The 12232-nt window shown below is 42.5% G+C and overlaps 1 protein-coding gene and 1 long non-coding RNA gene across 4 annotated transcripts in view; one reads left to right on the forward strand and one right to left on the reverse strand.

Moving 5' to 3' along the window:
* Positions 1–12232, forward strand: part of LOC111246753 (ribosomal protein S6 kinase alpha-5-like) — a 94051-nt gene that overhangs the window by 46358 nt on the left and 35461 nt on the right. Inside the window, exon 1 of one of the 3 annotated variants that reach the window (XM_086983693.1) lies at positions 6234–6279. The exons of the other annotated variants lie outside the window; for them this stretch is intronic. Within the exon in view, the coding sequence (XP_086839819.1) occupies positions 6249–6279 (31 nt within the window). The 5' untranslated portion in view covers positions 6234–6248. Of the gene's footprint in view, positions 1–6233; positions 6280–12232 lie in introns of those variants that run through there. 3 annotated transcript variants of the gene reach the window in all.
* On the reverse strand, positions 3680–5844 carry LOC147757018 (uncharacterized). Its single transcript, XR_015323814.1, has 2 exons — positions 4804–5844; positions 3680–4382 (listed from the first exon to the last, which is right to left on the reverse strand). It is a non-coding gene; the product is annotated as an uncharacterized LOC147757018 (long non-coding RNA).

Here is a 12232-nt window from a genome sequence, read left to right on the forward strand (position 1 = left end):
CTGCATATAATAACACTCATAATCATCATCACTCTGGTTATGGTTATCGTGTTTTTCGGTCCACTTCACTGCAAGTACGACCCTCTCTTTTAGCCTACTATGTACTGTCACACAGTACTTCTTCCATTCACGGCAAATTCGCGGAGAGCGGTTCACGCTAAGTATAAGGGAGCGTGGATACGGCCAGATATCTCGGGTTAGCTCCTGCGACGGCAGCTGCTACTGATGCTTACGATGCTAGAATAGGGATGATCGCGCTAAAATGTGCTAGTCCCGTACGGCGTCGCGGGGGCCGCGCACGATACGAGTTTCGTGACCCACTTCCTGTTATTGACCGATTTCACTGCCAGCACGCCAGTGCCACGACATAGGTGGTGAAGAATAGTACGTAAAATAGTCACGCTAGAATAGTATAGCGCATGTATGTGCCAATGTATGAATGCAATTATGTCTGATTTACTAGGACACTCGCTAGGAATGCCAGGCTCGGTGGCAATCATAGCAGTCGGACGTTGATGAAGGCTTTGAATTGTTCTTGTTCATTTAAGTAGAACCGAGATGCAGTCAAAGATAGAGGGCTAAAAAGCTAAGTCATCCTACTTTAACTTCCGATGGCAAATGGCAGAGTGGACTCGCGCTGTCCTCTTTACTTGCACTAAACCCCGTCGTCTCTAATCGTCTTTTATTGCTCCCCGTCCGACGAGCATTTTTGTAAGTTTCGCCTTATTTCGATCACAGGCATCTATTTCAAGCCATCAATTCTCGTAACTCGTGCAAAATTCTATTCTATTCGAGCGTAGCATCCACACATGTTGTTATCGCCATTTTCAACATAGTTGCTGCTGCTTCTCTGCCGAGACTAAATACCTGTTGAATAAATGAAACTGGGCGAATAGCACTTCTAGATGATGCATGCTGTGCTACAAATTTGTAGTGAGGGTCAAATATAGACCCATAGTGCACGCTATGATGATAAAGTGATGGCAGGCGTGCAGCAATGCAACCTACATTCGTTGTACAGGACCTTCGTCGCGATGACTCCGACAATGACCGAGTTACCGCTACTCCTCTTAATATGAGCGAAATCAGCAACAAACGCTATCACCATCGCTACGGCTACGAGCTGAGTGCTTCCCTCCTCCATTGGTACCTTGTTCGTCAGACTAGTTGGTGTCAACGCGACCCAGCCCCACCGCTGACCCACCTTACCGCTGACAGTTGCTTTGCGACAAACCTGACTTCTTTAATGCGGTTTGCTTAGTATGCCCGGCAGAAGCAATTCTAATAGCTTACCCCATTAAACTAGTCCCATCGGCTTTCTCCGGGGCTGCGGACACCATTCATTCTCTGCAAAATCTATCGTTGACTGTTCCCACAGCCTCTACAAGGAAGGGCAGCAGAAAAACGGAATAGTGCCGCGGAAAGAACAAGCATTTACTCATAAACTGAACGGAACTATTACCGCCGCTTATCTTCAATTTTGGTGCACTTTGTTTATCGATATTTTATCTTTCAGTCTAATTTGCTACTTTTACATGCTGTAGCGGTTTTTCACGTGGATCTAGCACTATTGGCTTACACATCGGACTTAATAATTAAAGACCTACTTTTTCTGCTGATGCCTCTCTTCTATACACACTTGGCATTCGCATTACGATAGCCGAATATATGCCACCTGAATTTCACAGCGTCCTCACTTCCGTCCGTCTCACTCAAGAACTTGTCGATCAATTCTACTTGGCAAGCCTTTCACACACTCGGGTGCGCCGTGTACCCCTGAAGACCGTATTTTAAACTAGCCGAACCATATAGAAATAGCAATCCGACGTAAACCATATTCCCCAGACGTCTATTACAGTTTGTGGTCAATGTGATCTCATAGTATTTTCCTTAACAAGGGTGAGTACAAAACAAGTTATTGCCGAAAGAAGCCTAAACATAAAATTGCCAACGACGATAATGATCAGCAGCTCTACAACATTTACAAGAAAATCCAGTGGGCCTAAAAACGAGCGGATAATGGATTGTAGCACTTCACCAGACTAGAAATGCTTTCGGTTGCGGCGCGACGCTGTGTTGTCACTAATGACGAGCGCTCACTCGCGGCTGGAGACAACTTCGGTACCGACCCATATTTCTGTCACGTGCCTTGCCCATTAAGAGCGCCGTTCTGGCTACGATGCAGGCCCTTCATCGCCTTCTCCAGTACCGAGATCGCCGTCTACTGGGCGGGACGGGGTGGGGCACTTCTTTGAAAATCGATAGTTAATGAAGCCTGTACCAGGCATTGTCACAAGCCAGCCCAGAAATGTAGCATTCGCGCTATCGTGATTGCTTGTTAGCAATTGATGCAGGAACGTATGTTCGATTGCAAACAAGGTGCTAGGAGATAATAATACTAATAAGGGTGATAGCGATCACGTCGGCCGGAACATTATAGTAATTTTACGCTTGTGATTGATTGATTGACGCCGAAGATGGTTCGAATATGACTCATTCGTAATGCTGGAGTGGGCAGACCCCGCTGAATGATTCACGGATCGGCTGAGATAAATCTGTGAGGTTTAAAAAGATCGCTTTATATAATAGATAGACCTATGACAAATAATGATTTTTTAATTAGACCTGTATTGGTCGCTTACGCTTAATAATACGATTGATCAATTACTTTTTCTAGAAACACGTTTCCTATTCATAGTTTATTCTCTTTATTAGGCGTTGTAACTTAAAGTTAATCTTGGGTTTTGCTTGCTGATATTGCCAATGGTCAACTGCGTTGACGCCTATATACCATCAGAAGCGAATTGATCTAATTAATATATGTATGATTACATGGTATTGAATAGTCAGCATCCTTCTACGGCAAATTATCACTACGAAACTCGTTCGTTGGGCAACATCGTTTGGGGTGGATTTTGGTGATGATAATATTACCGTACCCATTTCGGCAGCCAGGGATTTGGATCGTTACGGCTCCTAGCCATGACCTTCACCCGGGTACAACCGTTATTATCTGCGAGTTTGCTTTTATGATATAACAGATAAGTTACGAACAGTGTGTCGAAAGGATATTTCATAAATATTACTGGTGGATGACTTAATGGAAATTATGTTCACGTCGACCCGTAGAACTTGAAGGCAAGCGTACCTGAAACCAGATTTCATTCCGTATTCTCTAGATACTTCAAACTGCAAACCAGTTCATAGACGCAGCGAAGTTCGTCGCGTGCAAAAATCGAACGAACCTGCTCGTTGGAACTTATTTACGTGATTCTTACTCTGCGCTAACTAATGTCATAGCCTAATTCCCACTGTTGTTAGCTGTCCGATGTGAGTCATGTACATTGAGATCAGTTTGCAATGTTAGCTGTAGTGCGAGAAGCACGGTACGAAGAAATATGTCTGTTTTCAAAAGCCATGTTGAAATGATCGTTTATCCTGGCATCTGCTGATTTTGATTAAACTACGAGACTGTTTCAAAAGCCGAATAATCAAAGATTCCCTAATTGATTGATACATTGACAGTCACACACAAACGCTTCCCTCGCTATCATTCATTAAAATTATAATTCGTTTATGTCGGGACAAGACGGCTTCGATCCTACACCCAACCCCTGTACGGTAGACGGCTATTGTCGTGCTCAGCTGATCGTATATATATATAGAATACACTGTGGAGTATAAGAAAAATACGTTTCGTATATTGTTTGTGAAACAACACAACGTACAAGCGTCTGCGTCGGTAAAGTTTAGCTCTACTATTGTTATCGTTTGATAATTGACGATGTTTTATTCATTTGGAGCAGCACAAAACAATAACATGTCGCTACGCGGTCGCTACTAGATTCGTTGTTTGCTTTCCTCAGCAGAGAGGATCCGCATAGGAGGCCGGCCAGCTGTGATACAAGTCTCTCTACAATTTTTGGACGAGATTTGCCCTCTTGACAACAGTTGGCATCATGTTTGCATGACAGCGTAGATCGTCGAACACTGTCGCCGTAAACGCAAGGCACATACTATAGCCATACAGAAAGAAATGCAACGCATTAAGTTGCAACAAGTAACACTTCGCAAAAACGTGTGGAAGATAGACAGACTCCAAGCTGAAGAGGAGAAATTAGCGAGAACTCTCTTATGTTCTGCAGTTGAACTCGTGTAGCGCCTTCAAGCGAACTCTGCTTGAGGCCATACAGACTGATCCTTTTTTAATCGCTTTTTAGTTCACTGTATGCAGATAGACGGTGTAATCTTCTAGACGGGAGGGAAGGGCTCTCTGTGCATGCAGGTTTGTGTACATGTAGTTCTAAAAGGGACGATGATTCAAGCTACAAAGTAGTTTCGCCAGTCGGGCCTTTCTCCGCATGGAGCTTAAAGTGATTCCGCTGAAAGGTTATTTGAATATTGCCAATTGTTCCAAAGGTCGCCGGTATCGGGGTGCTGATCTAATTTGAGCTTAAGCTCTTTCCGACAACATTAACTCTCTTAGGCTCAATTAGGCTGAATAGATACTTTGTTTGTATTAGCTCACTCCGTTAAATGTTGCGGCGTTTCTTCTGTTTATACGAGTAATAGTTTGCTTGTTATGGTGTTTACCGTCAGTACGAACATGATAGAACCCTTCGTCAACACTTACTTGGGGTCACAGAATGATCGCACGCTGCTATGTTAATACGCCAAGTTCTATCTATATTCAAATACACCCACTACTCCGGCGATCTTTTCCTTGTCTTACGGACTACATCGTCAACAGGTGATCTCCATCTTTCAATAATTTTTTGTCACCAATTATATATGTAATTTTACCTCTGTGAAATTTTCGATGTCGTACAAATGGCCTTCATTGGAGTCATGCGTTGCTTGCTTGGCGTTCGCCGCTCGATAGCACTAGAAGAGGACAGCGCGGCGCTAACAGCGACTGTTGTTGATCGTCATCTTAGGGCAACTGGGCTGACTTCGTAAGAACTGGGGCTAGTTCAGCCCGACGTTGCCGGCTAACAGCAACAGCGCTCGAGTATGACGGTGGTCGCGCACGAGTAACTGCTCGCGCGACCACCGCCATCTAGTGACAAGTGTTGTCTCCAATGACGTCACGTTTAGCAACATACGCACATGCACAAATAAATGCGCGACCGCAAACGTTCGCTCAGTTTCTTGTCACTATGAGTGGTGGTAATGCTACTGTACTTATTATTACGTCGAGCATAACAGACGCAATCTTTGCTTTCTTACGGCTGTCTTGTCGGCCGACAGAATGTGCCTGTTACTCTGTTATTGACAGGGCGGTAGCGGTTGGAGCACGGACAGCAGGAGCTGACGTCATCTAGCGCCCTCGTTCACTTTGTCCGCGTCGTCTCTTTCGCTATAGAGACTTCAATAATAACTTGATTTGTCACCATCAATAATAATAATAGCAGAATTAACAACTATAAGAGCTGACAAAGCACCTATGAGATCGAACGTGCGCATATCAACAAAACTGACCGCATCGGCACAGAGCGTAATATACTTAGGCGCACAATTCTGATCAAGTGGAACGAAGGATACCGAAAATAATAGTAATAAACAGCCACCATGGATTAAATTCACCTATAAGCCTATCGTTATGCCATTACGTCAAGCCATGCTCCCTGTCCTTTGGCGAACTTCTTTCCACCTTAACGGTAATCTCTGTTGGTCTAGCTGATGCCAACACCCTTTTTTGATTACCTGGCTAGTGTGTTTGTGTTCGAAATAAGTGTTCCGTGGAAAAGAGCCAACGCCATTTGACCTTACAGGGAATAATTCCTTCTGTTTATCCTTAAACTTTTGTTCCGCCCTCTCCTTATACTATACTTGCTATGAACAAGTTTCCTTTTTCTAAATTGAAATATATAAAGATCATAAGTGTCATGGGATGCAATTTCAGACAGCAACTGGCGTTGCTGTCAGAGTTGACCTTAATTGTTCTCCATAGTTTGGACGAATGCTGCCGGCGAGCAACTAAGTGTAGAAAAGCTAGATATATTACCTGCTTATGAGTAACTGAAAAAAAACTGTTCTTAATACATGTTTGTATTCTATTGAAACCATAGAAAAGGGCGCATTTGTAATAATTTTACAGCCAATACGTTGCTCAAAGGCCGAATCAATTCACAAATCTGATGGAAGCAAGCTACGACCCTGTATCAGCCCCGACAGGCAAATGCTCAAAAGAAAAGCCCAAGGCTGCGTGAACATGCTGAACACCTATCCATTTAAAAAACCTAACGATGCCACAAAAATATACGACGAGATTTAGAGGTGGGTTGAAATATACGAAGGCTCTATCGATCACTGTTTTCAAATCAGTTTTTTAAACGTATTATAGATATTGTAAGAGTATAGTTGAAAACTAGTGTGTATAATTCTACCTTGATTTCAGCAGGATTCTATCGTGTTGGTTGATTGGAGTGCACGTAGGTTTGGTAACCTTTGATTTCTAGCCGGTGCCTTGTGTGTACCCCTGCATGCTATATGCATGTAATCGAATATCACATTGCCGTCTATATGAGCGGAGGCCCACTCTCCAATTTCACGACGCTTCTATAGGACTCGTTTCATTTACACATTAATTTGAAACAGACGCGGTTATTGTGTAAAGTATTGTTCTATCCAAAGAGGCAGCTGTCGCAGCAGCTGGTAGCTTAGTGCGCCCTGTTACTCGTGACTGATAGCTCTCTATATTGCTTTGCCAATCAACTTTCCCCATCGACTAACCGATAGAACATCTATCGCAGTGAGTGTCGTTTTGCATATTCCGCTGTGCATATATATACATATATGGAGAAAAGTATTTGAGTACAACTATGCAATGTTTTTATCGCAAGATATGTTTGTCAATCCACCTATAGATGTAGAATTGAAACGGCACTCGAGTATCATAAACGAAACACACGGAAACAGTGAACGGCAGTAACAAGCACAAGATGGCTTCTTTTAGCAAGCAAGTAATAAGGGTGTCTATGGACGGATCAAGGCAAAGTAAGAGCCGCAATATATGCTAGTCGTCATGCGACAGTAGTTGGGTCAAAAGCCAAGTTGTCCACCATCTCTTTGTATTTGAGCGACCCCTAGGTGGTAGATACCCACAGGATATTTCTAATAGGGAGTATATGTGATTATTAGCTTATTGAAATAATGGGCAACTGTTTAACGCATATGGGGGATAGTTCTCGATCAGATGGAGAACAGTAGATTTCAATTAAAGTTTCAAATCCGGGTAGATTATTCAATAGTGACTATGTGAGCTTTTAAAAGCTTTTCATAGGTTGTAATAAAACCTATCTTCGCTGTGATTCACGTAGATCTCTCTCTCCTGTTCCATTCCAACAAGTCGAGACTATATATTGATTCTCGCTCTGTTGACTCACAATCACTAATCGCTTGTGGCGTCGCTCGTCCAAATCTTATCGGCGCCTGTTTGCCCGATGAAGTTTGTTCTGGGTTGTTTGCCCTCGTGATCGCACGAACGAAGATTTGGGCGTCGCTAGAAAAAAACATAGCCTTTTTCAAAGCCTCACATTGCCCTACCCCCTAGCTACGTGCGTTTACATGCATTCTATATTTTTATTAATTATGTGCGGCGGGAAACCTTCATTACTAAACAAGTGTTGATCTTGTTTGGGCTAAACTCTCTGATATCCCCTTACCGAGTGCCCATAGAGCGTACCCGCGTACCCATCAGCACGATCAGCCGCGGTAAACGCACCAAAAAACGAACGATAGAGTACCACCACAGCCACAACAAACATCTCGCACCGACCGTCCACCCTATTTCTCCTGATCATGTCAAGCCTTAGACATTTCTTTCGGAATCCTCTTTTGTTTGTATAAACGATAATGCCGGCTGCTTTAATGGAGTCGATACTGTTATTTGTACCGTAGATGGGGCAATTCATTTTGGTAAACACACAGACAGACAGACACGGAATCAGCCCACCCGCTAGCTATCAGCAGCATTGGCGCACACAACATTTTATCCTTCAGAGACGCGGCGCTTTGCTGTTAGCTGGCGAATGACCTGGTATGAACAAAAAAAAAAAAAAGCTATCAGAGGTTTCAAAATCTTCCAAGCTACTGCTCTCCTTGTCCTGTCTTTAAGGCCATCTCCAGCGTCGATACATTATCGTAAGCCACATTTATACGCAAAACACGCAGTCCTACCAAGCTGTGCGTTATATATATATATATATATATATATATATATATATATATATAGTCGAATGTCCTGCTCTTCGTTATGTTTTGAGAAAATGATGAATTTGAGCTACTTAAATTTAGATAATTATCACAGAAAACTGACACAGTGAGACATTTTCGATTACTCAGAGTTTTGATCTATGATGAGCAATTGTTTCTGTTCGATTCAACTATTGCTTGCGTTCATTTCAGTTCTTGAGGCCAAGCGACCACAAAGTTGACGAAGTCATTATATGCGTCTATGTGAAACGAGACGAGTAACGTCATTAGTTGGGGTAGCAGTGAAAACATGAAAGAAACCCCTTTATATTAAAACCTTGAACCTTTTTTCCTCCCAGCCAAGAGACTTTGACTCGCTCAGAGAAAGGTTTCTTACAACAGAATCGACTGAACATACCAGCAAAGCATCTGTCATGTATACATACATACATACGTATACATACATATATATGGCAGGAAAGTATTGCTTTGTCAGCGATGGAACGAATGCAAATTTCAGACCTACTATCACGGCCACGCCACACCCAAAGCGCTATTCTCTTTATTCAAAACTGCTCTTGCTATTAAAGTAAAAATAATACAAGTTTCGCTGGCTACCGTTATCTGTAAAAGTAGCATGTCGGCCATAGTTGTAAAGCCACTTGTTTACAAAATTACATATTACTACGATAGCTAGGAATTGTCCAAGGAGAGAATTTGGTAACAACATTTTAATCGAGTGTTTATATACTAATACTGATTAAAATCTAGAAACAATTTATATAAACTAGAGTACGGTAAACAGTTCGCTGTGCTCCAATTGTTAGTTCAGGTTAGTTAACTAATTCTGTACACTTTTCACCTCAATCTGGGTACAAAACTTATCGATTTTAGTAACAAAACATGTCGAATACTTAGTTCGATTTGTAAAATACCGTTACTTAATATTAATAATATTAAGTTATTTATTAAGTAGTCCAGATATAGGATAGAATCGGCAAATTGCTGGCGTAAGGATTCGATTTTCGTCTATGAAAATTCGCTTATAAGTTAGAAACGCTACTTTAAGATATACCGTTAATTTGTTCGTGTCATCTCTGTTGTGCCTGTACTATAGAAGTTAACGTAACTTGACTCTTTCTTGTAACAGGCCATTGATGAAATCCGAATATCTGGCTAAGTATCCTAGCCATATGTGCTCATCTAAAGTTTTAATATGGCTAAGTAACGATAAAGTTCATTGAATTACTCGACTGTTATTGTGTTGCTGGCGTAGACATCGTTAAAGTTGTCCGTATTAGTAAGGTCGGGATATGTATTAAAGTTCTAATGTGATGCTGTCTGCGCGCACTTATCTGTGTACCCCAGAATGTAAGCAGTTTCGGCAGTTCGCAAAACCCACTTTCTCTTACCGTCGTTCGATTCACCGTTCTCTCTGGTCACCGTATGACTCAGTGGGAAATACATATGGCCAAATTCATTAGAGGCCAAATAGGCCTATTCAGGCTTTAAACAGAGCGTCGAAGTTAGCTTATTTTATTCGGGTGTATCCCTTTGAACATGAACATGGTCAGGAACTGTTACTAGATCAGCAACAGAAACGGTACGAAAGCTGGTCAACACGAACGTTGGCAATGTCGCCGACGATGGGCGCTATTTCGAATTCAGAAAACGGAGTGCACAAGACGATGACACGGGCTGACCCTGCTGATTATGGCGAGCTGCTCGTTTGTTCTTAAACGGCTCCTCCGATCGCTCGTTCGGCCAAACAATAACGGAAAGCATCCGTATAGACTCACAAAAAGCTCCCTCCATGTTTTCCATAGTCTGGGCTAGGTTACAGGCTAAGTATCGACGGGTCGTTTCTAATCGGTCCTCTTGCCTAGCTAAAAAGGTGTCCAGTGACCTCGTGCAGTTTAGGATATTATTATTACTACCACTGTCGATCCACACGGACTGTGAGTGTGGCATTGGCGAACATCGACGAGACTGTCGCTCTTTGACAAATGTCCTACCACTTCTAGTCATTAGATGTTCAGAAGAAGTCTGCCGTCATATAACTGAAATGTCCACGAGCCAATATAACATATCGATTCTAATATACTCATACACACGCGAGCACATAAACACTCACGGACGAAATAGTGAGAGTTGTGGAGTACTATGACGAGTGTACTCTGTGAGTCACTATACATTCGTCTAGTAGTGTTTACTAAGGTATTAACATTGTCCTACCATTGTTTCACGCCACGATACGTGGGAAGTGGCGTCGCTTCATCTGCCGACGGAGTTGTTTCTGCATTTTTAATATCGGAAAAACAAAAAACGACGTCTAGAAAATTTTCGTCCTTTACTGTCAACAAACGGGTTCGTCGGTTTTTGACGCATGACGATGAAGTGTCCTGTTGGAGCAATCTGGTTAAAATAAAGGCCGATTTCCACTTTTACAGTAGTAGATTCGATTATTATTATTGTAGGAAAATGCACAAAACGTCAAACAACTTGGCCTATTAATAAACATTGGCGTGTCGCTAAAGTTACGGTGAATGTATTATATCACATGTTAGTCGATGAAGTCAATTGTGACATCACTTTCGGTAATGAAGCCCTCTCCCACAATTGCGGTAATAAAATGCTTAACTAGGTTGAAGCCGTCCTGCATCCGCAAGTCCGAACGAAATTACGCCATTGCTATTATGTCGCCGGGAATATCTCAAAACCATTTAATTTATATTGTTTAACTTGAACCGGCTAGTCGTTTGCCATCTCTAGAGTTGTTTGAAATTGTTTTTTCCAATAGCTCGTTTTGCTAAATCTACCAAAATGTAATCGTATGGTTTAATTTGCTAAATCACAAAGCTGACAATGTAATAGCTTTTGCCTAAATGAGATCTCTATGCAGCGCAACAGCATGTCTCGAACCGATCATGCCTTTTTTTTTATGCTAACAAGCTTCAGGATCATCTACCTAATACAAGCCCACGCGTGCTACTTCCATAACACATAATAACAAAGCAAACACCTTCGTTCATGTTTGCGACTATATTAACCGCCAACTCATACGGTTGTTATGGTCATAACGACAATGTCATAATGTAGAACCAGTATTTCTTAAACAGATGGCAAAAATACAGATCGCAGCTGCTGAAGCAGCAGAACTAACAACGGTCCTAAAAGCGCCTACAACACAAAGCACAATTGCAATATCAATTGGGAAAAGAACAACAACGATTAAAACAGCGGTACTCTGTACAACGACGTTATCAATACATGGATCACTAAGTTAGTTTTCATAGCAGAACTTGCTCTGTTCAACGACACCGTTCGTGGGATATATCGATACGGATCGGGTTTGTTCGGCCAATAATTGGCCAGAAACCTCAGGCGAATGAAAATTGGCGCTCAAGTCCCCGCGTGGAGCCGCTGGCGTCGGCAGCGTTTTCGAATTCGAAAATTCTATCTGTCGTCGCGAAACGCATGTTTATGTGCCATCCCAAGCAGAGCTAATGTACGACGAAATAAATATGAGTTTGCTCAAATTAAGCCTGATTTAAACAAGCTTAGATATTGATAGCGTTGTCGGCTGTTATTGTCCTGTTTCACTGCTACTGAACCGCTTGCATGAAGGCGTCAACAAAGCAGTCTGCATTCAGAGAGCCATCAGCAAGGACGAGGAAAAGGGTAAGAGTGGGGCCAAAAAAAAAAACTGTTTATTTACAACTATACAGCGTTCAATCACAACTGCGTTCAGAGCAACAAGCAAATAGAAAAGGAGAATGGCTTAGGGGGGAGGTTCTCGGCGTGCACCGGACGAGACCAGGGGATAGACCAGCTCCGTCTGGTGACGGAAGCAGCAAACGGAGGAAGGAAGGGGGAAACCACCGGTGGCTATCGCGTCGACGGTAACTGGCATGGATCGGCAGTAGATATTATCACAAGATGACGGTTGTCCACTGGGAGATAAAAGGCGGTGTTGACAATGGAAAGATGGCGGCGTCAAAGGTAATGACCACAATTGTGATAATGGCGGCAATAC

Source organism: Varroa destructor, unplaced genomic scaffold (genome assembly GCF_002443255.2).
Source record: "Varroa destructor unplaced genomic scaffold, Vdes_3.0 BEIS01000003.1, whole genome shotgun sequence".
NCBI lineage: Eukaryota > Metazoa > Arthropoda > Arachnida > Mesostigmata > Varroidae > Varroa > Varroa destructor.